Source organism: Neovison vison, chromosome 2 (genome assembly GCF_020171115.1).
Source record: "Neovison vison isolate M4711 chromosome 2, ASM_NN_V1, whole genome shotgun sequence".
Classification (NCBI taxonomy): Eukaryota; Metazoa; Chordata; class Mammalia; order Carnivora; family Mustelidae; genus Neogale; species Neogale vison.
The window spans coordinates 42,736,051-42,761,217 of record NC_058092.1 but is presented as its reverse complement, the minus strand read 5'-3'; the positions used below and the strand labels follow the sequence as shown (position 1 = coordinate 42,761,217).

Genomic DNA, 25,167 nt, shown 5'->3' with positions numbered 1-25,167 from the left:
GAGAAAAGGGAAGTAGGGAGGAGGAAGAAGAGAGAAGGGAGAAATAAATTTCCCAGAACTAAAGGAAACAAGCTTCCAGAGCAATAAGTAGCCAACATAGGAGAAGAAAATAAACCTACATCAAGGCATACTGCTGAGATTTCTAAACACTGAGGACAAACATCTTAAAGGTCCCAAAGGAAAATGACATGTGGCTTCTTAACAGTGATACCAAGAAATAGAAGGCAAAGTAGCAGTGGCTTAAAAATTCTGAAGGGGGAAAAAAAAAATTCTGAAGGGGAAATATTCCAAACCTAAAATTCTATACCCAGCCATGTGACCAATTAAATGTGAAGGTCAAGTAAAAGCCTTTTCAAACAAAGAAGGTCTGAAGTTTTCTATTTCATGCATTTCTTCTTAGGAAACTACTAGATATGATCTAACAGAATAAGGGAGTACACACACACACACACACACACACACACACAACCAGAAAGAATACAGTCCAAAAAACAAGGAATCCAACACCAGAGAGGCAAAGAGAATCCCTAGGATCAGAGTAACGGAATATTCCAAAATGACAGCAGTATGACAGATACACAAATAAGGAGACCAGATGAAAGGAAACGGAAGGTTCTGGGAGAGAAGTCTCTGAGAAGGTGAAATAGATAGAATATGTTCGAAAATACTGAAAGGAGGGGCGCCTGGGTGGCTCAGTGGGTTAAAGCCTCTGCCTTCAGCTCAGGTCGTGATCCCAGGGTCCTGGGATCGAGCCCTGCATCGGGCTCTCTGCTCGGTAGGGAGCCTGCTTTCCTCTCTCTCTGCCTACTTGTGATCTCTGTCTGTCACATAAATAAATAAAATTTTTTTTAAAAATTAAGAAAAAAAATACTGAAAGGAGATTGATAGTTAGAGTATAGGAAATGGTGTGCAAAGGGACAAGGAGAAGAAGAATATTCATTTTCCAGAGTGGGAAAATGAATGAACAGATAATGCCTATTACTGCAAAGTCAAGAAGTAGCAAAAGATGTTATTCAGAGATAATGGAGGTAAATACCAAAAGATATAGCTTGAAAAGGAGCTGAAAGTGGGAAAGAGAACTGGTAAAGCCATATACAACTGTTTGCAAATATAACTTTTTTTTTTTAATGATTTTATTTATTTATTTGACAGAAAGAGAGAGACAGACAGACAGAGAGGGAACACAAGCAGGAAGCAGGCTTCCCACTGAGCAAGGAGCCCGATGTGGGGCTCTATCCCAGTACCCTGGGATCATGACCTAAGCCAAAGGGAGACGCTTACCAGACTGAACCACCCAGGCACCCCTGCATGTGTAACTTTTATAAAAGAAAAATACCAAAAGGAATGTAACAAAGTGTTAGCAAGGTTAGCAGCAGATGGTAGGGTAGGAGGGATTCAGAACTTTTCTTTGTACTTTTCTATTATGCTCCCCCCATTTTCTACAATGAACATGTATTTCTAAAATTCTTACTATCTAGAAAAGTAAGTTTCCTGCAAGAAGAGATTACTCCAGAGTTGGTAAAGAGGTATGGTCCTTGTACCAGATCCTGGAGAAGAGCACTCCTCTGAAGGTCTTGGGATATCCAGGGCTGTTTGTCAGATGTCAGGTGGGCTATGATGCCTGCAGCCAAATAGCTGACTTCCATTTCTTTGCTATGGAGCAAGCTGCTAATGTGTTTCAGCACATCTTCAGTCAGCAGTTTGGAAGAAAGTTCTCTAACTTCAGCTATGTTGTTCTACAGGTTAGTTGAAGCAGAAAATATCAGGGATTGGAAAGGAAGACAGAATCAGACACTGGTTCCTCTCCCTCTCCTACGGCTTAGCTCAGATACAGACAGAACACGTAGTCCCACCCTCCTCCCTCTCAGTTTAGCCTAATACCCCACAATCCCACCCCTTGAAGACGAGGATGATCAGCAATGACAAGTCACTGAGTAAGCACTTACTAAGTGCCAGGCACTGTACCAGGCAAAAATGTCTTTTTATCTGGCTTATCTCATTTAATCTTTTCTTAAATCATTATTTATTTTATTTGAAAGTGTGAGCATGCACAGCAGGGAGGTGCAAAGGGTTAGGAAGAGAGAATCTTCACCAGACTTCACTCTGAGCTTAATCCCATGACCCTGAGATCACAATCTGAGCCGAAACCAAGAGTTAGATGCTCAAACGACTGTGCCACCCAGGAGCTGCTCATTTAACACAGTTGTAGAAATAAGTAAATCACTCAGCAAGACTTAACTTCTCAGTGAACTTGTCAGGTTTATACTTCTAAAAACTGGCTAAACTAAAATAAAATCCAGGCCTGATTCAAAAACTTTGAAGTTCCTCAGGGCCTACTGTATGTTACATTAGCTTGAAAGTTAACAGTAACAATGAAAGGCAGGTGACATTATGTTTTATATATATTAGTTTTCTATGCTGTTTAACAAACTACCACAAACTGGGTGGCTTAACACATTTTTTCCCTCACAGTTTCTCTCACAGTTCAACCATGGCATAGCCAACTCCTGCACTCTGAGATCTCACACAACTGCAAAGTGCTAGCTGGGCTGCATTCTCATCTGCAGGCTCCACAAGAGGGAAACCTATTTCTGAGCTCCCTCGGACTGTTGGCAAAATTCATCTCACAGCTGCAAAACTGGGGGTTTCAGTTTCGTGCTGGAGGCCACCCTTAGCCCCTAGAAGCTGCCCATAGTTCCTTCCCATGTGGGCTTCTCTCTTCCTCAACCACTTATTTCATGGCAGCTTGCTTCCTCTAAGACAGTGAAGAGTGTCTCTAACTTATCTGCTAGCAAGAAGGTTTAATACAGTAGTCCCCTCTTATCTGTGAGGGACATGTTCTAAGACCCTGTGGATATGCCTAAAGCTGCAGATAGAACCAAACCCTATATATACTATGTTTTTTTCTACATATACATACCTATATAAATTAGGCACAGTAAGAGATTAACAAAAATAACTAATAGAACAATGATAACAATGTATTATAATAAGTTACACAAATGTGGTCTCTCTCAAAATAACTTATTCTACTGTACTCACCCTTCTGCTTGTGAGGAGATGACAAAATGCCTATATGACAAGATAAAGAGGTGGATAACGTAGGCATGTGACACAGCATTAGGCTACTACTGATCTTTTGATGAATGGTCACCTGCTTCCACATTGCGGATAACTAAAACTGTAGATCGGGGGGCGGGTCTACTGTATATACATCATAACATCATCACCAGAGTGATGTCCTGTCATCTTTGCCATATTCTATTGGTAAGAAGCAAGTCACAGTTCCTGCCCACATTTGACAGGAGGGCATTATGCAAAGAAACGAACATGAAGAGTAAGAATCACTGGAGGTTCCTTTGGGGTCTGCCTACCACAGAGATGAAAAAACAAAGGTTTAGAAGTAAAACATATAGTCAAGTTGAACACAGGAGTTATAGTATACCCCAGAAACTAGTATGTTAAAAGCAGCATATGGTACTATGCCAAAAACTGCATTATTCTGAGCTCACTTCCCCCAGTTTTTCACAAGACCAGCTATACCCTATTAATTTCAGCAGAAACTACACTGCTTTGAGATCTACCCAGTTCTCCCCAAAGGCAGCTATACATATCCTCACCAGCAGCAGGATTTCAGCATTAAGTCGATCAGATGGAAGCCCCAAACAAGGACGGACAATATGATAGCATCCTCAGCATAACTGAGGACAGAAATCTCCAGATTTCTCTTATAAGCCCGGCAGAGGCTACTTTTCTAGTAGCTTTTTCAAGAGCCTTATTTCAAGAGTCTATGAACAAAATGTTAACAAGATGCAAGCCACAGGAGAATGTGGGTCTTCTCCATTCAGAAAAAGGAAGGAAAGGGGGCAACCTCATAAATCCTCAGCATTCTTACAGGCTCTCAGAAAAGTAAAAGATCTTTTGGAAAAGGTTAGCTGAGAGGCATTTTGGTGGCTCAGCTGGTTAAGCATCCAACTCTTGGTTTTGGTTCAGGTCATGATCTCATAAGTCATGGGATCCAGCCATGTGTCGGGCTCAGCAGAGAGTCTGCTTGAGATTCTCTCTCTCCTCTCCCTCTGCCCTTCCCCTTGCTCTCTCTTTCTCTAAAATAAATAAAGAAATAAAAAAAAAAGTAGCTAATAGTAGGACACTTAACATTATATAGCATATATGAGGCTCCAATCCACCTTTCTGGCTTTATTTCCTATTGCTTTTCTTCTTCCCACTATCTCCCCCAATTCTAGATATTCTGTATTACACTGCCCCTCAAATGATTGCATTTTCTCATCTTCCCTAGCCAAAAGACCTTTGTCTCCTGCTTCTTTTGTCTCTCTTTTCTACTTTTCTGTACCTTCCATATTTCCAATATTAATCATTTAATCCTCTCTACTCTGGTGCAAGTTCTATATGTGCTAGGGATACATAGGAAAAGACACAGTCCCTGCTTTCAAGAGGGGCATGGTCTAGAATTAAAAGCTCCCATGAGACTTTGTGCTTCTTTTCTAGCACTTACCAAAGTCCATCTTAACTTAGAAAGTTATTTGTGTACTTAACACCACCTCCCAAGTATTATAAGACCATCAGCTCAATACATTTCATGCATGGCAAACTGAAGGGACTTAACAGTATGTCTTCATTACTTTTTGTAAATCTTCACCTTTATCTTTTGGAAAAAAAAGAAATTTCTCAATTATGGATATCCTGATTGAGAGCTAGTATAACAGTATGAGCAAAGAAAATTTTTTAAAAAATTTATTCATTTACTTTAGGAGGTGCGGGGGTGGGGAGAGGCAGAGGGAAAAGGAGGGGGAAACTTAAGCAGACTCCATGTTTAGCCTGGAACCTGACTCCGGGTTTGATCTCATGACCCTGAGATCACGACCTGAACCGAAGAGTTGGGACATTTCTCTAACTGCATCACCCAGTGACCCAAAGCAATTTCTAAAAAATTGACTGCCTTGATAAAAAGAAGTATAGTAGAGTGGTTAATATCAGAAGGTCTGGGGCCAGACTGCCTGAGTTCGAATTCTCATTCTAGCTCCTAATACCATTGTAGTATAGGGTAAATGGCACTTCTGTGCCTCAGATTTTCTGTCTATAAAATGTTATGAACAATGGGTGGTAGAGTACAGAACATAGCACAATTTTCCTATCCCTGTTTAACTTAGCCATGTGACTTCCCTGCTCCTCCCATCAAGGGATGGTTACCTTCTTTAATCTGGGCTTAACTATGGACATATAATAAGAAATATAAATTTGGTCTTTGTCCCCAATTCTTGAAATTCATTGATTTCTTAAATCCCTTGGAATTTCCCAAGTAATAGGAATAACAGGACCATCTTTGTTCTAATGAGGCAACTCTTGGCAGGCACCTAAACAGCTTCAGGATGAGGACTAGTTGCCAAAACAAAACAAAACTAAACTAAACTAAACCACAACAACCTTAATTAGAAGACTGGGTTTAAGCCCCACTCCATAACTTCTGGGGGATGGGAGAGGAGCTGAAGACTGAATTACAATCAGTTGTGCCTATGTGATGAAACCTCCATAAAAAATCCTAAATGATGGGTTTGGAGAACTTCTGAGTAGGTGAACACATCAAGGCACGGGGAGTGTGGTGTGCCCAGAGAGAAGATGGAAGCTCTGCATATACTCATCCTTCCCACCCCAAACACTTCCTCCATTTCACTGTTTCTGAGTTGTATTCTTTACAATAAACTAATAGCAAGTAAAGTGTGCCTTCCTGAGTTCTGTGAGCCATTCCAGCAAATCATTAAACTGAGGAGAGGGTTGTGGAAACCCTTACTTTACAGCCAGTCAGTCAGAAGTGTGGGTGGTCCAAGACTTAATGACTGGCAACTGAACTGCGGGCAGTCTCATGGGACTGAGCCCTTTAACTTGTGGGATCTGATGATAATTCCAGGTACTCAGTATAAGAACTGAATGGAACTCAACTGTAGGATATACAGTTGCTGCTGGAGAGTTGGAGAAGTGATTATTGGGAAACACCCCAGACCACCTAATGTGCTTTGCCCAGTGACACATTAGATAAATATAACATTAGCAGAGATTTAAGAAAAACTTATATAGTGGGACTTGCCTTCTTCTGCTACCCTGAACTGGCCAAATAAAGAAGCCCATGGAGACATGTGGCCCAACTATCAACCTGCACCAACTATCACAGCAAGAGTCAGGCTATCTAGAGCATCTAGCCCCAGCCCTAGGTGATGCCACCAGGTATCAGAAGCAACATGAGTAACTAACTCCACATGAGACCAGAAGAACTGTACAGCCAGGTTCAAACTGTGGACCCACAAATTCAAAAGTAAATAAAATGGCTACAGTTTGAGCTACAGTTTGTTCACAGCAACAGATGATTGATATGGTATTACTTTACAGGGAATCATGTGAAGATTAAATGAGTTAATACACAGAAATTCCTTATAAAAGTGCCTAGCATATAGTAGGTGCTACATTAAGTGTTAGTTTTATTTATTTTTTTAATTTTAGTAGTTAGAATCAACTGAAAACAATTCACCTTACCCAAAGACCAAGTACTTTGCTTTGTATTGCTGACTCTGAAAAAGTCTGTCAAAAGAATACACAGGTTACTTTATCATGAAAAAAAGAACTTTACATACAAACTCAATTCTATTTTCCCACCTCCAAGACTTGGATGAAGATTGCCAGTCCTTGATTTTCCATAAAGTGACTACAAGCAGCTGGAGACTCATCTGTAAGATTCCAAAGGGCTTTCAAAGTAAACAAGAGGGTGACATCATCTAAATTCTCAGTAGTCTTTTGTTTTACTATTGCTAGAAGTTCCTAAAAACCAAAGAGACAAAAAGTTAGATGCCTCAGTGACTGACTCGACTACAGTGTAAGAAAAGGAATAGTTGTTAAACCACTTCATATCTTCATGATCCATTTTTTCTCTATATAATGAGTTACATCTAACTCGTAAGGTTTATAATGAGATTAAAGGGGGGAGGAGGTAAAATTTTATGAGCACTTGACCTAGTTCTTGGTCCTTGTAAATAAGACTCATAATCAAGTACATATTAGGTATTCCATTTTTTTTTTTTAAGATTTTATTCATTCATTTGTCAGAGAGAGAGAGCATGTGCACACACAAGCAGGGGGAGCAGGAGACAGAGGGAGAGGGAGAAGCAGACTCCCCAGTGAGCAGGGAGCCCAATGTGGGACTTGGTCCCAGGACCCCGGGACCACAACCCAAGCCCAAGGCAGATGTTCAACGGACCGAGCCACCCAGGTGTCCCCCATTGTTCATTTATTGAGAATGTTTAGTAAACACCTCCTGAAAATCAAGCACTTATTCACGTTAAATGAGACAGATTTAAAAAAAAATAGTTGGTTTTTCCTCAACTAAATAAGAATTCTAAGTTTTGGGGATGTCTGGGTGGCTCAGTTGGTTAGGCCGCTACCTTTGGCTGGGGTCATGATCCCAGGGTCCTGGGATGGAGTCCTGCATTGGGCTCCTTGCTCAGAGGGGAGCCTGCTTCTCTCTCTGCCTTTGCCTGCCACTCTGCCTGCTTGTGCTCTCTCTCTCTCTCTCTGACAAATAAATAAACTCCTTAAAATAAAACAAAAACAAAATAAAGTCCTTAAAAAAAATAATTTTAAGTTTTGGTAAATGTTCTGAGGAAAACAAACAAAAGCCTAACAATTTATTTTAGAAAAGGTATGAAAGGGATGCCTCTCTCCACAGGTAATATGTAAACTGAAACAAACGAGACCAGAAGAAAAAGAGGGATATGTGAGTTAAGCAAGAAATGGAGACATGGTGGTGGTGGTGGAGTATATGACAGGCAAGAGAAAAAGTATGCTATTCTAGGTCACTGAGCAGATCAGGATGGCTAGAGGATAACAGTAGTACTACAATCACGTGTCCTAATAGCTTAAAGAAATCATGGGTTCACTTGAACAGATGCCAAAACACCATTTCAGATTAGAATATTTCTGGACACAAGTTAAGCCAGTATTCATGCTTTCTTTCAAAAATATTAGACTATCATAACAGAGGGAAAAGTTAGGTGTCTTCATTCAGCCACCTAATAAAAAGGTACATAAAATATAACAGCACTAAACAAATCAGAGTATGTCTATTTTCAAGAGGAATGAGACCACTTCAAATATCTTACTTCATCAAGAAAGCATGTATCAAAAGAGTTTATCACAAAAGTAAAACTGCAAGTGTGCTTGGGTGGCTCAGTCTGTTAAGCATCTGCCATCGGCTCAGTCATGATCCCCGGGTCCTGGCATCGAGACCCACATCGGACTCCCTGCTCAACGAGAAGCCTGCTCCCTCTCCCACTCCTTCTGCTTGTGTTCCCTCTCTCGCTGTCTGTCAAATAAATAAACTTTTTTTTTTTAAAGAGTTTATTTATTTATTTGACAGAGAGAGATCACAAGTAGGCAGAGAGGCAGGTAGTTGGGGTGGAGGGAAGCAGACTCCCCACGGAGCAGTAAACCTGACGCAAGGCTCGATCCCAGGACCCTGAGACGATGACCTAAGCCAAAAGCAGAAGCTCAACCCACTGAGCCACCCAATAAATAAAATCTTTTTAAAATAAATAAATAAATAAATAAATAAAATAAATCTGGGAGAGCCAAGAGGGAAGTGTAGAGTGACACATAGTACTTAATGATAGCAATCATCTAGAGGATCAAGGGGACGGGTAGCAGCAAGGGTGGGAGTCGGGAAAGTGAGGCTGATCCTGAAAACAATGACTGTGGTCAGGCCCATAGTTGGATGCTTTATGTATTTTACCTTAATGACATTCAAAACAACCGCAAAATATTACTCCTATGACAGATGCCTGTTTTTCAAACGATGCCAGTTTTCAGATGAAGAATCTGAGGCATAGAGAAGATAAATTATCTGAAGACTTATGACTAGTGGCTGACCATGTTTTCACCTAAACAGGCTGAACCTGTTTTCACCTAAAGTCTGAATTTTTCATAACATTACGTGAAACTCTTTCTCTGAGAACTACAGTGCTACTCTTCCCTCCGTGTTCCTTCAGTACTTGCTATCTCTATCTATTCTGTATCTTTGTCTACTCCTGTTACCATCCCCAGCAACTCCATCAAATCATCCTGACAAAACTGCTGCCTTAAAGACCCCACTTTATGCCCCAGGCCCAAACATTTGAATACTGAAAAAAGACTGTGCTTGAGTCTCACTTTCAATATTTGCCAAAACACGTTAAGAGGGCATTCAACTGTACCTGGGGATTTACTGTATTTCTCAATGAATTTGCTCCCAACGCTACTTTTTTCATCATTCTTTTTCTCCTCCAACTTTAATCACCATCTTTTTACTCCTCTTATTTGATCACTTTATCTAGTTTTTCAGAGAACTACCACTGTTCTTCCCAATAAAATCTCCCAGCCTACCTGCACTTCCATCACTGTATTCCTCTTTCCCTTCTGCTCTAATCTTAAGCCAACATCTTTACTCCTACTGTACAATTCTAGTACACACACACAGATTTGGCACTGAATTATTTCCGTCTTGCCTTGCCATCAATTTTCCCCTTTTTGTCAGAATTATTTTCATGGGTATAAAATAGATATCAATGTAAATGATCTTGGAAAAAAACAACTACTGGCCCTACTGGCCCAAGTAGTATCTTCCTTTATCTTTCCTTCTCATTAAAATATATTGAGGGACGCTTGGGTGGCTCAGTTAAGTATTTGCCTTCATCCCAGGATCCTGGGATGGAGTCCCACATCGGTCTCCTAGCTCAGTGGGGAGCCTGCTTCTCCTTCTGCCTGCTGCTCCCCCAGCTTGTGGTCTTTCTGACAAATAAATCTTTAAAATAAATAAATAAAATATATTGAAAAGTTGCCTCCATTTCTCACCTCTCATTTGCTCATCATTGTAGTCCAAACAGGTTTTGTCCCACTACTCCACTAACATAATGTAAGCAAGACAACTAATAACTTCTATCTTGCCAGATGCAACTGGCAACTCTGTCCTCATTTCACTCAACCACTTAATAGCATCTGACATAACTGCTCAATTTTTCTTGAAATAATTTTCTTGAATTCAAAAACATCACTCTTTGGGGCGCCTGTGTGGCTCAGTGGGTTAAAGCCTCTGCCTTCAGCTCAGGTCATGATCCCGGGTTCTGGGATCAAGCCCTGCATCGGGCTCTCTGCTCAGCGGGGAGCCTGCTTCCTCCTCTCTCTCTGCCTGCCTCTCTGCCTACTTGTGATCGCTGTCTGTCAAATAAATAAATAAAATCTTAAAAAAAAAAAATCACTCTTTCCTGGTTTTCTACTAAGTCATTTTAGACACTCCTATCTCTCTTTTCTGGCTCCCCCTTCTCTTCCAACATACTTGGTTTCAGTCCTTTTCCTTTCTCTCTATATACTCCACACTCTTTAGGTAGGTACTTGCATCCTATATCAGAACTGATGACTCAAAATTATTCTCTAGCCCTGTCCACCCACTCCTCTGAGCTGCATCCTGTATCAAGCTGCCTCCTTAGTATCTCAAGCATCTCAGACCTTAACACATTTAAAATCACCCTTGATTTTTTTTTTTAAAGATTTTTATTTATTTGACAGAGATCACAAGTAGGCAGAGAGGGAGGTGGGGTGGGGGAAGCAGGCCCCCTGATGAGCAGAGAGCCTAGCCTGATGCAGGGCTCGATCCCAAGACCCTGAGGTTATGACCCGAGCGGAAGGCAGAGGCTTTAACCCACTGAGCCACCCAGGCACCCCCACCCTTGATTTTTATCCCCCAAACCTACTGACTAGATACCAAATACCCAGAAGACTCCACTTGTAACAACAATACACAAGGTAAAGGTCTCAGGAATTAATTTAAGAAATACAGAATATCAATATGAAGAAAACACCACGTACTTCTGGGGACATGAAAGACTGAATAAATGGAGTAACAGATAGTGTTCTCAGAAGGAAAAATCAGTATCAGAGATGTTAATTCTTCTAAGTCAATCTATACACTTAACAAAACCCAAAGAAAACAAAGCTTTTTTTAGAACTAGATAAGCCAAGGACACCTGGGTGGCTTACTCAATTAAGCATACAGTCCTTGATTTGGGCTTGGGTCATGCTCTCGGGGTTGTGAAACTGAGCTGCACGTCAGGTTCCATCCTCAGTGGGAGAGTCTGCTTGAGATTCCCTCACTCCTCTTCCTCCGCCCTTCCCCACCCTCCCACCCCGCTCATAAGTGTGCACACACACTCTCTTTCTAAAATAAATCAATAAAATTAAAAAAAAAAAAAAAAGAACCAGACAACCCAATTCTGATGTTCACATTAAAAAAAAAAAAAAAAAAAAAAGATAACTAAAAGAAACCCAAGGAAAGAACTTAACTATTAAGGAATTATTTTTTTTTTTTAAAGATTTTATTTATTTATTTGACAGACAGAGATCACAAGCAGGCAGAGAGGCAGGCAGAGAGAGAGGAGGAAGCAGGCTCCCCGCTGAGCAGAGAGCCCGATGCGGGCCTTGATCCCAGGACCCTGAGATCATGACCTGAGCCGAAGGCAGCGGCTTAACCCACTGAGCCACCCAGGCGCCCCTATTAAGGAATTATAAAGCCAATAAATAAACTATGATATCAGCATATAAGTAGACATATAAATTAACACAGCACAAAGTCCAGAAATAGATGCAAAGAGATATGGGAATTTAATATATGATAAAGGCAGCAATGCATAAGAGTGGAGAAAAGATAATACATTCATTCAGGAAAAGGTACAAAGCAAACACTGAGAAGAAAAACAGACCCTTACATCCAAAAAAAAAAAAGCAATGCTCCAAGTAAATCAAGTACTTTTTAAAAATCATGAGAAATACTTTCAAATGTGCCATCAATGTCAGAGAAATAAAATAATAAAATCAACCCTATAAATATTTTAAAGTTACTGCATGGCAAAATATGCCATGAATAAAGTAAAAAAGTCAAACAACCAAGTGGGGAAAAAAGATGCATTTCATATCACAAAGCCTCAATTTCTTAATATATATAGAAATTTTATAAATCAGAAGAAAGCTAGCAACCCAATGGAAAACATATCAAGGACATGAACAAATAGTTCACAGGAAACATAAATGACTGGGGGGCAGGAAGGTATCAGAAGCCTCATGCCAAAGTAAGTATAAAATAAAACGATGAGGGGCGCCTGGGTGGCTCAGTGGGTTAAAGCCTCTGCCTTCGGCTCAGGTCATGATCCCAGGGTCCTGGGATCCAGCCCCACATCGGGCTCTCTGCTCAGCGGGGAGCCTGCTTCCCCCCTCTCTACCTTCCTGTGATCTCTGTCAAATAAATAAATAAAATTTTTTTAAAAAAGGCATTTTATTTAGAGATGTGGAGATAGATACTAGAAGAAGTAGTAGTAGAGTAGAAAGTAGTTTCTTCTGGGGAGCAGGTCTTACAGATGTTTAATTTTATAAGCTTTTTAGAAGGATCTGACTTTTTAAATTATGTTCACACCCTTTTTATTGGAAAAAAGAAAGGTTATAAGAATGATAACCCACTTACCTTAACTGCCATGAGGAGCTCTTCCTGAAGTTGTGCAGTTTGCTCAGGTGAGAGCTATAAGCAAACAAAAAGCCAAAAGTAAAATACTAGTGGGTCAGAGCTCCCGCAAGAAGAGAGAGAGAAATCTTGCCTTTAGCAATCACATACCTGAAGGGCTAGAATAGAAGTGATGCTCACTGCCATTGTTTGCATCTTGGGGTTCTCATGTTTACAGAGCCATCTCATCACAAACTTGGCAGCATCAAACCTGAAAAGCAGTATTTTTCTCACAATAAAGTTTTAAACCGTACGTAAGGAGAGAGGAAATCACTTAGCCTCCCCAACGAATTCTGTATCTTAGATTTCTAAAGCTTCAGCTATGAAAATCAAGAGCATCTGACAAAAAGATTAGGAGAGCAGGCAAATAGGAATGTAAGCGAAATGCACAGAATTCAGAGACAGATAAGCAGATCAAAGAAAGGCTTATTTTAACCATTAAGTTTCTACTATGATGGGTCTGAAAAAAGGAAAGAAGATCCCATAGAGGTAGTACTTTGTAATCTGAATTGTAGACAATGCTAAGATGCCACAGTGAACAAATCACTTAGAGAGAATGCATGCCCTTTTTTAAAAAGAGGCAGCTGGTAGTCAACTGCTTTTGATTGCGGCTGTAGGAATAAAGACTGCATTAAGAAAGACCTAACTGGGTGCCTGGGTGGCTCAGTGGATTAAGCCGCTGCCTTCGGCTAGGGTCATGCTCTCAGGGTCCTGGGATCAATTCCCGCATCGGGCTCTCTGCTCAGCGGGGAGCCTGCTTCCTCCTCTCTCTCTCTCTCTGCCTGCCTCTCTGCCTACTTGTGATCTCCCTCTGTCAAATAAATAAATAAAATCTTTAAAAAAAAAAAAAAAAAGAAAGACCTAACTTTTCAAGAAAAGGTAAGTAGAAATAGTTTTGTTTTTATTTTTTTTAATGAGGAAGACCACCTTCCCTATTGTAATTTTAAAAGTCAACTCCCATTTTAAGTACACATCTCAATTAGATTTGAGAATGGCTTAGCCTACAATTCTGCACCAACATATCACAGGCTTTGTTCATGTTAGCCTGTGCTTAATTTTCCTGCCATCAGCAGCAACTATTACAAATGTTTTTGAGCATATGGATCTGGAAGACTATACTATAAAGGCCTCAGGAGGAGCTCCTTTGGAGTCTAAGAAGATGATTTTCTTAATTATTATCAACAAAATCGTAAGAAAGACTTATGTTTAGAACAGACTCTACTTCTTAAGCTAGGCACTGCCATAAGTACTCTACAAACATCATATCTAATCCTCAGAAGAGTCACCATTTTATAAATGAGGAAGCTCATGCAAAGATAATGGAAGGGATAGAACTTGAATCCACATATGTTTGACTCTCTGGACCCCATGTTCTTAACCACTCACTATTCTGAACTGGAATCACACTTTGGGAGACATTTTCGAGCACAGCTGGCCCTGGAACAACACAGGTTTGAACTGTACTTGTCCACTTAGAAACAGATTTTTTTCAATAAATATACTGGAAAATTTTTTGGAGATTTACGACAATCTGGAAAAACTCAGACCAAGCGCATAGTCTAGAAACATCAAAAAAATTAAGATAGGTATTTATAAATGCATAAAATATACATAAATACTAGGTAGTAGTTTCTTTTACTATTTATAACCATAAAATATACACACATCTCCTAAAAGTTTAAAATTCATTGAAACTTACACAAATACCAACCGTACATGGTACCATTCAGTCAGGAGAAATGTAAACAAAGTATTAAATAGTAACAGCATAAAAGTAACTGTAGTTCATACTCTACAACTGTAATTATTTCGCAGCCACCTCCTGTCAATATGGGGGTGAGCTCAAGCGTTCTGAGTATCCACTTAAAATGCCATGCAAAACTAATCACTCCGTATGAGCAGTTCATCTTTCCAGTAAATTGCAAAGTAAAAAGTAATCTCTTACAGTTCTTATGTATTTTTCATTGTGTTTCATGAAATATTGTAAACCTTGAGTAAAACCATTGGGGAGGACCCATATAAAGTGCCACCAGTGATGTTAGATGTGCTCCCAAGAAGCAGAGAAAAGGTGACATTACAAAAAAAAAGGTGACTGCCTGATATCTACTGTAGACTGAGGTCTGCAGCTGAGGTTACCCATCATTTTAAGACAAATGAGTCTGGACCACTGTAAAAAAAAAAAGAAAGAAAGAAAGAAAAAGAAAAGTCAATTTGTTAAGTTGTTGTTGCGGCTATGCCAGGAGGCATGAAAACCTTGCACTTTTTGCAAAACACGTTTTTATCTCTTTTACGTGGGTACAGGATTGCTGTGAGAAACTCATACTTACAGACTCAAATATGATTCAACAAAAAATGAATTCATGGGGCACCTGGGTGGCTCAGTAGGTTAAGCCACTGCCTTTGGCTTGGGTCATGGTCTCAGGTTCCTGGGATCGAGCCCCCCACCCATGGCCCCCGCATGGATGGGGCTCTCTGCTCAGCAGGAAGCCTGCTTCCCCCTCTCTCTCTGCCAACCTGTGATCTCTCTCTCAAATAAATAAATAAAATCTTTAAAAAAAAAGTGAATTCATTATATGACAAGTTAAAACAAAAGGAAGGCGAAGGATCTAAAACTATAAAATTCAATGCCAGCGAAGAATGGTTTGATAATTTTAGAAAGGGTTTGGAATTTAAAAATGTTAAGATTAACAGAAGCAGCTTCTGCCAATCAAGACACAGCAGATGAGTTCTCAGACACCATTAAGACAATCATGGAAGAGAAAAGAGAGTAACCTGAACAAGTTTCTAATGTAGATGAAAGTGTCCCATCTGGGGCGGGGGGGGGGGGAGTCACAAAGGACATTTATTAGAGAGAGAAGTGAGCACCAGGAATGAAGGCAATAAGGGACAGGCTAACTCTACTGCTTCGTGAGAATACAGCTAGCTTTATGGTTAAGAATTGTCCCTGTCAGGGCGCCTGCGTGGCTCAGTGGGTTAAGCCTCTGCCTTTGGCTCAGGTCATGATCCCAGGGTTTATGGTTAAGAACTGTCCCTCTCGGGGCGCCTGGGTGACTCAGTGGGTTAAGCCTCTGCCTTTGGCTCAGGTCATGATCCCAGGGTCCTGGGATTGAGTCCCGCATCTGGCTCTCTGCTCAGCAGGGAGCCTGCTTCCCCTTCTCTCTCTGTCTGCCTCTCTGCATACTTGTGATCTCTGTCAAATAAATAAATAAAGTCTTTAAAAAAAAAAAAAAAAGAATTGTCCCTGTCTATAAAGCTGCTAAGCCCCAAGACTTGAAGGGAAAAGATAAACACTGGCTGCTAGTCTTTTGGTTGTACAAGAAGGTTTGGATGAGAATCCTCCTTCTGGTGGTGCTCAGGTGGCTCAGATGGTTAAGAATCCGCCTTTAGCTTGGGACATGCTCCTGGGGTCCCCGAATCAAGCCCCACGTAGGGCTCCCTACTTAGTGGGGAGTCTGCTTCTCCCTCTCCTTCTGCCTGCCACTCACTCTCTACCCCTCTCTGTCAAATATGTAAATAAGTAAATAAACTCTTAAAAAAAAAAAAATCCCTTTTCTGGATTGGTTCCATCAATACTTTGTCCCTGAAGTCGGGAAGTACCTTGCTAGTAAAGGACTGCCTTCCCCCCCCCACCCCTTTTAAATTTTTTCTTTAAATTCCAGTTAGTTAACATATGGTGCAATATTGGTTTAGGACTGCCTTTTAAAATTCTTTTTTTTTTTTTAAGATTTTTTTTTTAAGATTTTATTTATTTATTTGACAGAGATGACAAGCAGGCAGAGAGGCAGGCAGAGAGAGAGGGGGGAAGCAGGCTCCCCGCTGAGCAGAGAGCCTGATGTGGGGCTCGAGGACCCTGGGATCATGACCTGAGCCAAAGGCAGAGGCTTTAACCCACAGAGCCACCCAGGTGCCCCAAGATTTTATTTTATTTTTTTTTTAAGATTTTATTAAAATTATTTTGAGAGGCACCTGGGTGGCTCAGATGTTAAGCGTCTGCCTTCAGCTCAGGTCATGATCCCAGGGTCCTGAGATTGAACTCGGCTTCGAGCTCCCTGCTAGGGGGAAGCCTGCTTCTCCCTCTCCCTGCTTGTGTTCTCTCTCTCACTGTGTCTTTCTCTGTCAAATAAATAAAATCTTTAAAAAATAAAAAATAATAAAAAAATAAAATTCTTTTGATATTGGATAATGCCCCTGGCCACCCAGAATCCATGAGTTCAACACTGAAAGCACTATTTGCCCCCAAACACAGCGTCTCTAACTCAGCCTCTAGATCAGGGGATGACAGGGACCTTTAAGGCTCATTACACACGTATTCTGTAGGAAGGACTGTCAATGCTATGAAGAGAATCCTGATAGAACATCATGAAGGTGTGGAAAGATTACACCACTGAAGATGCCACTGCTGTTATCAAAAAACTTGTAAAACCCATCAAGCCTGAAACAATAAATTTCTGCTGAAGAAAACTGTTCAGATGCTGTGCATGACTTCACAGGATTTATAACAGAACCAATCAAGGAAATCATGAAAGAGATTGTAGATATGCTCAAAAAAGGGTGGGATTTTGTAGTTTAATGATAAGGATCTTGGAAAAATTCAAGAGCTAATACAGCCCACACGGGAGAAATTAACATATGTCAACTTAATGGAGATGAGCACTTCCAAACCAGTGTCCAACAAAGAGGAAGAAGATGCAGGAGAAGCAGTGACAGTAAATTAACTGGCATTAGATAATCTGGCAGAAGAGTCTGATTATTCAAGACTGCTTTTGACTTCTTTTATAACCTGGCCCCTTCTATAATATGGGCAGAGAAACTAAACCAAATGGTATAAGAAGGACTGGTACCATATAAAAATATTTTTAGAGAAATGAAAAAGCAACGGTGGCAGACAGAAAGATGTATTTCTATTAAGGTACACCAAGTGTGCCTGCCTCTCCTTCCATTTCCTCCACCTCCTCCACCCCCAGGATGGCAAGACCAACCCTTCCTCTTCCTCCTCAGCCTATTCCCCATGAAAATGATGAGGATAAAGACCTTTATGATAATCCATTTCCACTTAATGAGCAGTAAATAATCATCATGCTTACAGTTAATAAACATATCTATTGTGTATGTATCTTCATATGAACATCTAACAACTATACAACAAAAATTGTAGGAGCTGCTTCTGTGTCATCAATATCATCATCGCCTAAGCATTCATAATGCAGAAGATCACATGCAAAACTTGCAAGTGAACAGCCTGTTCTTATATGGCATAAGGTAAGTGATATTTAATATAAAATTAAGAAAGTGTTAGTTTTCTTACAGCTTAAAACTTTGCTTTCAAAGAATTACATTACCATACACTATGCCTTTCTATCATAATTGGAGAAACTGCCTATAAGACTATCATCACAGGTAAATAATTTTACTTTTTAAAATGTAACAATGTGGGGTGCCTGGGTGGCTCAGTGGGTTAAGACCTCTGCCTTCGGCTCAGGTCATGATCTCAGGGCCCTGGGATCGAGCCCCACATCAGGCTCTCTGCTCAGCAAGGAGCCTGCTTCCTCCTCTACGCCTGCCTCTCTGCCTACGTGTGATCTGTCTGTCAAATAAATAAATAAAATCTTTTAGAAAAAAAGTAACAATGTTTCCAATATTGTATTATGACTGTTATACTGTATGCCATAAAAATTCATTGCGATTCATTCATTAGAGGAAGGGTATGCTACCATGAAGCAATTCTATTGATTATACAACACTACCATAAAGCAATCTTATGGCTGCTTCTTTATTATCGGTGCATGACTATACCCCCAATAAAAAAAATATATATATGTTTTGTTTCGTTTTTGTTGAGAGTGTGTGTGTGTGTGCACATGAACACTCCTCACGGAGCCTGCCAGTGCCATAACCTTAACATCGTGACCAGAGCCAAAATTAATGAGTCAGGCACCTAACTGACTGAGCCACCCAGGTGCCTTGTTACTAAGTATTTCTTTTTCACATTATCTTTTTTCTTTCCTTCTAAGTAAACTCCACCCCCAATGTGGAGTTCAAACTCATGACCCTGAGATCAAGAGTCACATGCTCTACCAACTGAGCCAATCAGGAGCCCCACATTGTCTTTTCTTTTTCTTTCTTTCTTTCTTTTTTTTTTTTTGGTAAAGATTTATTTAGAGAGAGTACACAAGCAGGAAGAGGGGAAGAGAGAGAGAGGAGGAGAGAAGCAGACTCCCTGCTGAGCACGGAACCTGACACTCAATCTCATAACCCTGAGATCATGAGCTGAGCCAAAATCAAAAGTCAGATGCTTAACCAACTAAGCCACCCAGGCACCCCTACCTTTTCATTTTTTTTTATCTAGCCTTAGTAATACATACAACATCTACAGTGTTTTGGATGATATAAGATGATACCGAAGTAGGTATCATGTACAACAGATATAGGTACAACAGACAATTCATCTTATAAACAGATAATGTAAGCTTTTGGTATTGATCAATGCAGTGCAGTGTTATAAATGTACTTTCTCTTCTTTATGATTTTCTTAATAACATTTTCTTTTCTCTAGGTTACTTCATTGTAGAATACAGTATATAATAATACTTAACATGTAAAATACATGTTAATCGACTGTTTATCACGAAGACTTTCCAGTCAACAACAGACTATGAGTAGTTAAGTTTTTAGTGACTCAGAAGATATACACGCATTTCTGACTGTGCGGGGTTGGTGGGGCAAGTGTCCCTAACCCCTGCATTGTTCAAGAGTCAGCCATAGGGTACTTCCAATCACCTCTGTGGCAGATGCTCAACAGAACATTTTCCTCAGACACCTTAGCCCAGCCTTAATCAAACCCTTGCTAATAAGCTAAAAACCAAAAACCAACAATGTTCAGAGTAACACTGGTCAATATCCCAAAATCAGATGACCACTTTTTATACTTGCCTGTCAAAGGGAACATCCACAAGAATCCTGGAATTAGTTAAGGAGAGAAGACAATTCTTCTGTAACTTTAAGGGAATAAAGAAAAATAATTTTGAGCAAAGGTATACCCCATTCTAAATAAAGATTCTAAGCACCTGGAAGGTGCTACCAATGAGCTTTTCTTATTGAGAACTCACTGTGTACCTGGCTCTCTCCAAGTTATTCATTTAATCTCACTATGTCACATTCACCTCTGCCTAAAGAATAATCTGCCCCCGCTTTTGTGGCAAAGCAGGGGGTCTCTTCCCCCTGAACCCTAGTGCCTGTGTGCCAATCCAAATCAATTACCTGAAGCCTGGCCATCTACAGATGTCCTTACCAGACCTCATAACTAACTCTGTGATAGAGCTATACTTGCAACCTAAGACTGCTACAGTTGAACTGGGCCTTTACAGATAGGAAAGAAAGAGAAGGTCTCCTGAGAAAGCTGTGAGAATAGAAAAATATACCATCTCTTTGAAAAGCCATGAGTAGGCCAGTCTAAATGAAGTACAGTGTATGAGGAAAGGGCAATAAGCCTGAAATGCCAACAGGAACTAGGCAGTAACATAAAAAAGTGAAGACAGCTGAGCGGGACACAGCAGAGCAATGGTGGGAATTATGAACAACAGGAGAATTCATGCCCTTTTATGGGGGAGATTTTACTCTAACTGATGGCTTCCAAGAAGGAATTAACACTAAACTCTGAAGAAGCTGCCAACTTTTCAAGAGAAAGTGAAAATGCAGATTTTTTTTAATTGCAGAAAGACCACCTTCCTTATTTTTTTTAAATTTCCATTGTATACAAGTACACACTTCACTTACATTTCGCAAATTGATACAGCTGTATAACCACTACCATCCACCGTCACCATAATTGAGATAAAAAATATTTCCATCACCCCAAAGAGTTGCACTGTACCACCTTCTAATCAATCCCAACCTCAGAAAATTACATTGTCATTACAGATTAACCTTTCCCAAAGTTTCACACAAATAGAATCATATACTATCTACTCTTCTGTGTCTGGCTTATTTTGCTCAGCATATAATGTTTTTGAGATTCATCCATGTTGCATGTAACAGCACTTAATTCCTTTTTACTGCCAATAGGAGTTTCTTAAAAGAATATACCACAGTTTGCTTATCTATTCACCTGTTCAACAAGAGAAAGGTTTTTGGTTTTAGGGGATATATTATGAATAAAGATATAATGAACATTCATGTAAAAGGCTTTGTATGAAGCTGCGATTTCATTTCTCTAGGAATAGAAAGATTAGGTAGTAAAGATCTATGTCTAACTTTAAAAGAAACTACCAGACTGTTGAACTGGTAGTTGTATCATTTTACATTCTTAACATCTATTTATGAGAATTTCAGTTGCTCCACACCCTTGCTAACACTTTGTATTGTCAGTCTTTTAATTTCAACCAATCTGGAGGGTGTGTAATGGTATCTACTGGTAATTCAATGTGCTTTTAATTTGCATTTTCCTTATGACTAAAAACACTGAGCATCTTTTCACATGTTCATCTGTCATCTGCTTAATCTTCCTCAGTAAAGTGCTCAAATCTTTTGTCTTTTTATAAAATGGTTTGTCTTATGTAGAGTTAAGAGTTCTTTATATTCTCTATAAGAGTTCTTTTTCATATATACAAAATAAACATTTTTTCCATCCCATGACTTACCTTTTTAGTTTGTGTACGTGTATGTATGTGTGTGTGTGTGCATATGAGAAGCCTTTAATTTTGATGAATTCTAATTTATTATTCTTCTTTCATGACATGTGCTTTTTATATCCTAAGAAAACTTTGCCTACTTCAAGGTCACAAATATTTTGTTTTGTTTTCTCCTAGAAATTTTATGGTTTTCAGCTTTTATATTTAGATCTATGACTCAATTCAATTTAACTTTTTTTTTTTTCAATTTAATTTTCACATACAATGTTAACCCTGTAAGGATGTACTAAAGTGTTAACAATACACGGATTTCTGGGTCAATGCTTCTAACAAATTTTTTAAAAATTTAAACCCAACTGCTAATCCAAATATACTATTTTTTCTATAACAAACATAAATTCCTTATCTATTCTCTCTCAGGGAGATGAAAAATCAAAACAAAATAATGCTAATACTAATAATAGCTAATACTAATACTAAAAATTTTTTTCATATTATTTGTCCTGAAGTAAGAAGCAGTCAAGTATTCAATTCAAATTACCTGCTGGTAATGGGGGAAATTTTTCAGAGCCTTGAAAAGCAGACAGGTGACCTCTGACAACAGACGAACAGGCATCCCCCTGGCCAGGCCCTGGCGTGTTAAGTTGAGGGCGCAAGCACTGGCTGTGAACTGCACTGGCAAATCCAATGGATGATTCCTCATTCCTACAGCCACAAGCTGAAGATGAACTTGTTTTTAGTGGCATATGACAACAGGAGCATTCTTTTTTTTTTTTTTTAAGATTTTATTTATTATTTGACAGACAGACAGACAGACAGCACAAGCAGGGGGAGCAAAAGAGGGAGAGGGAGAAGCAGGCTCCTGCTGAGCAGGCAACCCGATGTGGGACTTGATCTCCCGACTCTAGGATTATGACTTGAGTTGAAGGCAGATGCTTAACAGTCTTAGCCACCCAGGGGCACCAAACATTCTTTATACTGTCTGCATTTGTGTTAGCTGGCAAAAATATTTGTTCATTGGAATAGAAAGTAAAAGATTTTTCCCTATCCTAAGCATTTACTTTCAGGGCAACAGCAATACCTTCCCATCCAAATGAGGCTATTAACTAGATGTGTGACTTTAGGCACATCACTTCTCTTCTCTGGACTTCCATTTCCTCCATGATTTCGTAATCATTTATTGAGCCTCACTCCATACAAGGCATTGTGATAAATACTACAGGAAACAATGTAAATTACTTACACCCTATTCCTTAGCATAAAGCCTTATGAGAAAAACACGGTATGTAAACAAATAACATTGTGAGGGGTATCAAAACATAAAACTGGAAAAAAAAAAAAAAGGCACCAAAAAAAAAGCACCATAAGCTATATAAACTGCTACCTAAGGTAACTGGGGAGGGAGCATTCACTTCTGGTATGAATCAGAATTCTTCATTACAAGAGCACCTTTAGGCAGGGTCTCAGGTAAGATTTGGACAGAAGGAGGTGGAGATAGAGATGGAATGAAAAAGGGATTACTTAGGAATGGAAATGTGATAAGGAAATACACAGAACAGATAAAAGGATGGGATGAATCCAGCAACAGAGGAGGAAAAAATTTCAATTTAATAGAATACTGAAATAATTTGAAAACTGCAAACATAACATTAGAAACTAGGTCATTAAAAGACAGACTATAGAAGATCTACAACACAAATGTAACACGAAGGCGTTGTATTAAGCTTAGACCAGACCTGCACTAACATTCAGGGACAGTACAATCTGTTCTGTTTATCTCTATCTACTTCAGAAACCAGTCTGCTGATACTGGCATGAACCATGATTTTAAGACACCAGAGCCCCTCACTCTGACAGCTGCATGAAGTAACAGAGCCTAGACACAGACCTGGGATACATTTCCACTATGGAAAATGATTTTTTTCTATATTACTAATTTGCTCCTAGGATTTCACCAGATTGCTATCATCCAAGTTAAATATGTAGAAATAAAACAACAAAACAAAACATGATTTTCAAAAATCACAGAATCTTAGATATGAAAAGGACTTTTAGAATAATTCAAGCTCCTCATTACATACGGGAAACAAAGGTCCAGAGTTTTTCACTTTATACAGTACTGCTTTTAAGTTATGAACAAATCTTATCTCCCACAGTGTAGAAATACCCAATTTTTTTAAGGAACTATAAAGAATTACAGAATAATAATAAAAACAAAGTGACTTCGAGTCTTCCATTTTCATCTTACATTTCACTTTAAATAAATGCACTTTTCTTTTCCAAACCACTTAATACTTCCAAAAACATTTAAAATAAATTCATTTTTCTATAAACCAAAGCAAAGTTTGGCCCTATCAATACTGGTCATTTTACTTTATTCACAAAATACTTTAAATGGTAGATCTTGCACCCTTAATTATTGTATTTTGTTCTGTTCTTGTTGGAGACACTGTTTTTTCTTTCAGAAAACCAAATGTTAGGTATTAAAGAATACACAAACGAATAAATAAGAAACAACATTTACAGCGAAGTGAATATATGTTTATAGATTAAGATCTCCTATTTTAGGCAAAATAGTATATATGTCCTCTCCTTCTCAGACTAAATCAAAACACTAGATGACTTGAATTAATTTAGATGCTCAAAATGAGAGATGCTCTGGCCATTAATTAAGCGTAACACTGTTTTCCCTTCTCCCTAAGGGTACCTTGGCTCTAATAAGGCATCTAAGTTACTGTATTCCATGTGTTTGGTGAACAGCTTTAATTGAACTAAGTAAAAAGTAGTAACAAAAACTACCTTTCTGCGATGTAGTTACCTTTAAAATAGCAGGCATGGTTATCTGCATTGAAAATGTCTCAGTGAAGAGCCTGTAGAGTGCTTCCTTCATAAAACATGACCTATTCCTGTATCGGCTCAGTGCTTCTGAGATCTGACTCATATTGGCTCCTCCAGCAACCTGAAAAATAAAGATGTTACCAGTAGGCTTCACAGTTCAGGCTTTTAGGGGCTTTAAGTGTTTCAAACAGTGAAAGGTGTTCAATTAATGGTCCAGGTGCTTTACAAAGTTTTTTGAATCCTAAGTCTAATAGGTAATGTTTTCCTCAACCTCATTTTACAATAGGGCCAGAGAGATAAAGTATGGAGCTAAATGTAACGAACCAATTATGTGGTGGAACCAAATTCAAAAACCATCTCCCTGGGCGCCTGGGTGGCTCAGTGGGTTAAGCCACTGCTTTCCGCTCAGGTCATGATCTCAGGGTCCTGGGATCGAGTCCCACATCGGGCTCTCTGCTCAGCAGGGGGCCTGCTTCCCTTCCTTTCTATCTGCCTGCTTCTCTGCCTACTTGTGATCTCTGTCTGTCAAATAAATAAATAAAATCTTTAAAAAAAAAACAACAACAACAAAAAAAAAACCATCTCCCTAAAACTGAATTACGGTTAAGACTTCAGTTGAACAATGGGTAGCATATATATTTTTAAACAATCAAGAATCATGATTGCATATCTTCTAAGTACTACTCATATAGTATAAACTAAGACAATAAGAGAAAGGTAAAAGGCCACATAAAATAACTAAAATGAAAAAGGAAATTGACATTTTTGTAGTAATATTATTTTGTTATTTGTTATTTATTAAATGTTAACATAATTCTTCCTTGCTATCACTTAGATGATAGTTTTTAAAAATCTACACATAGACTTTGGGTCTAGAGGATAATGGTGTCCTCCCATCCAAAACATAAAATTAACAAGGAATGCAAATAAAATAACCCAATTTTCAATATTCTTGGATAGTGAAGGGAAAAAAGGCAATAAAGTGGGAAACTCAGAATTTTTCAGAAAAGAAAAACACTCCCCTCTCTAATCTACTATGACCAGTAACAAAATCACTGAAGAAACCTCACACTGCTAATTAACATCAGTAATGGACAATGCCTGTGAATTAGGAACTATGTC

At 39.2% G+C, this 25,167-nt stretch overlaps 1 protein-coding gene across 6 annotated transcripts in view; it reads right to left on the bottom strand.

Annotated features, from left to right (window-relative positions):
- ZYG11A (zyg-11 family member A, cell cycle regulator) overlaps positions 1-25,167 on the bottom strand; it is a 63,504-nt gene that overhangs the window by 5,547 nt on the left and 32,790 nt on the right. For 2 of the 6 annotated variants that reach the window (XM_044238247.1, XM_044238251.1), the window contains 8 exons: positions 24,026-24,166; positions 21,749-21,925; positions 19,511-19,575; positions 12,692-12,791; positions 12,545-12,598; positions 6,664-6,825; positions 6,544-6,588; positions 1,542-1,736 (listed from right to left, as the gene is read on the bottom strand). In XM_044238247.1, the coding sequence (XP_044094182.1) occupies positions 1,542-1,736; positions 6,544-6,588; positions 6,664-6,825; positions 12,545-12,598; positions 12,692-12,791; positions 19,511-19,575; positions 21,749-21,925; positions 24,026-24,166 (939 nt within the window). Of the gene's footprint in view, positions 1-1,541; positions 1,737-2,933; positions 3,073-6,543; positions 6,589-6,663; positions 6,826-12,544; positions 12,599-12,691; positions 12,792-19,510; positions 19,576-21,748; positions 21,926-24,025; positions 24,167-25,167 lie in introns of those variants that run through there. The other 4 variants (XM_044238250.1, XM_044238249.1, XM_044238248.1 and 1 more) reach the window with 4 other exon arrangements.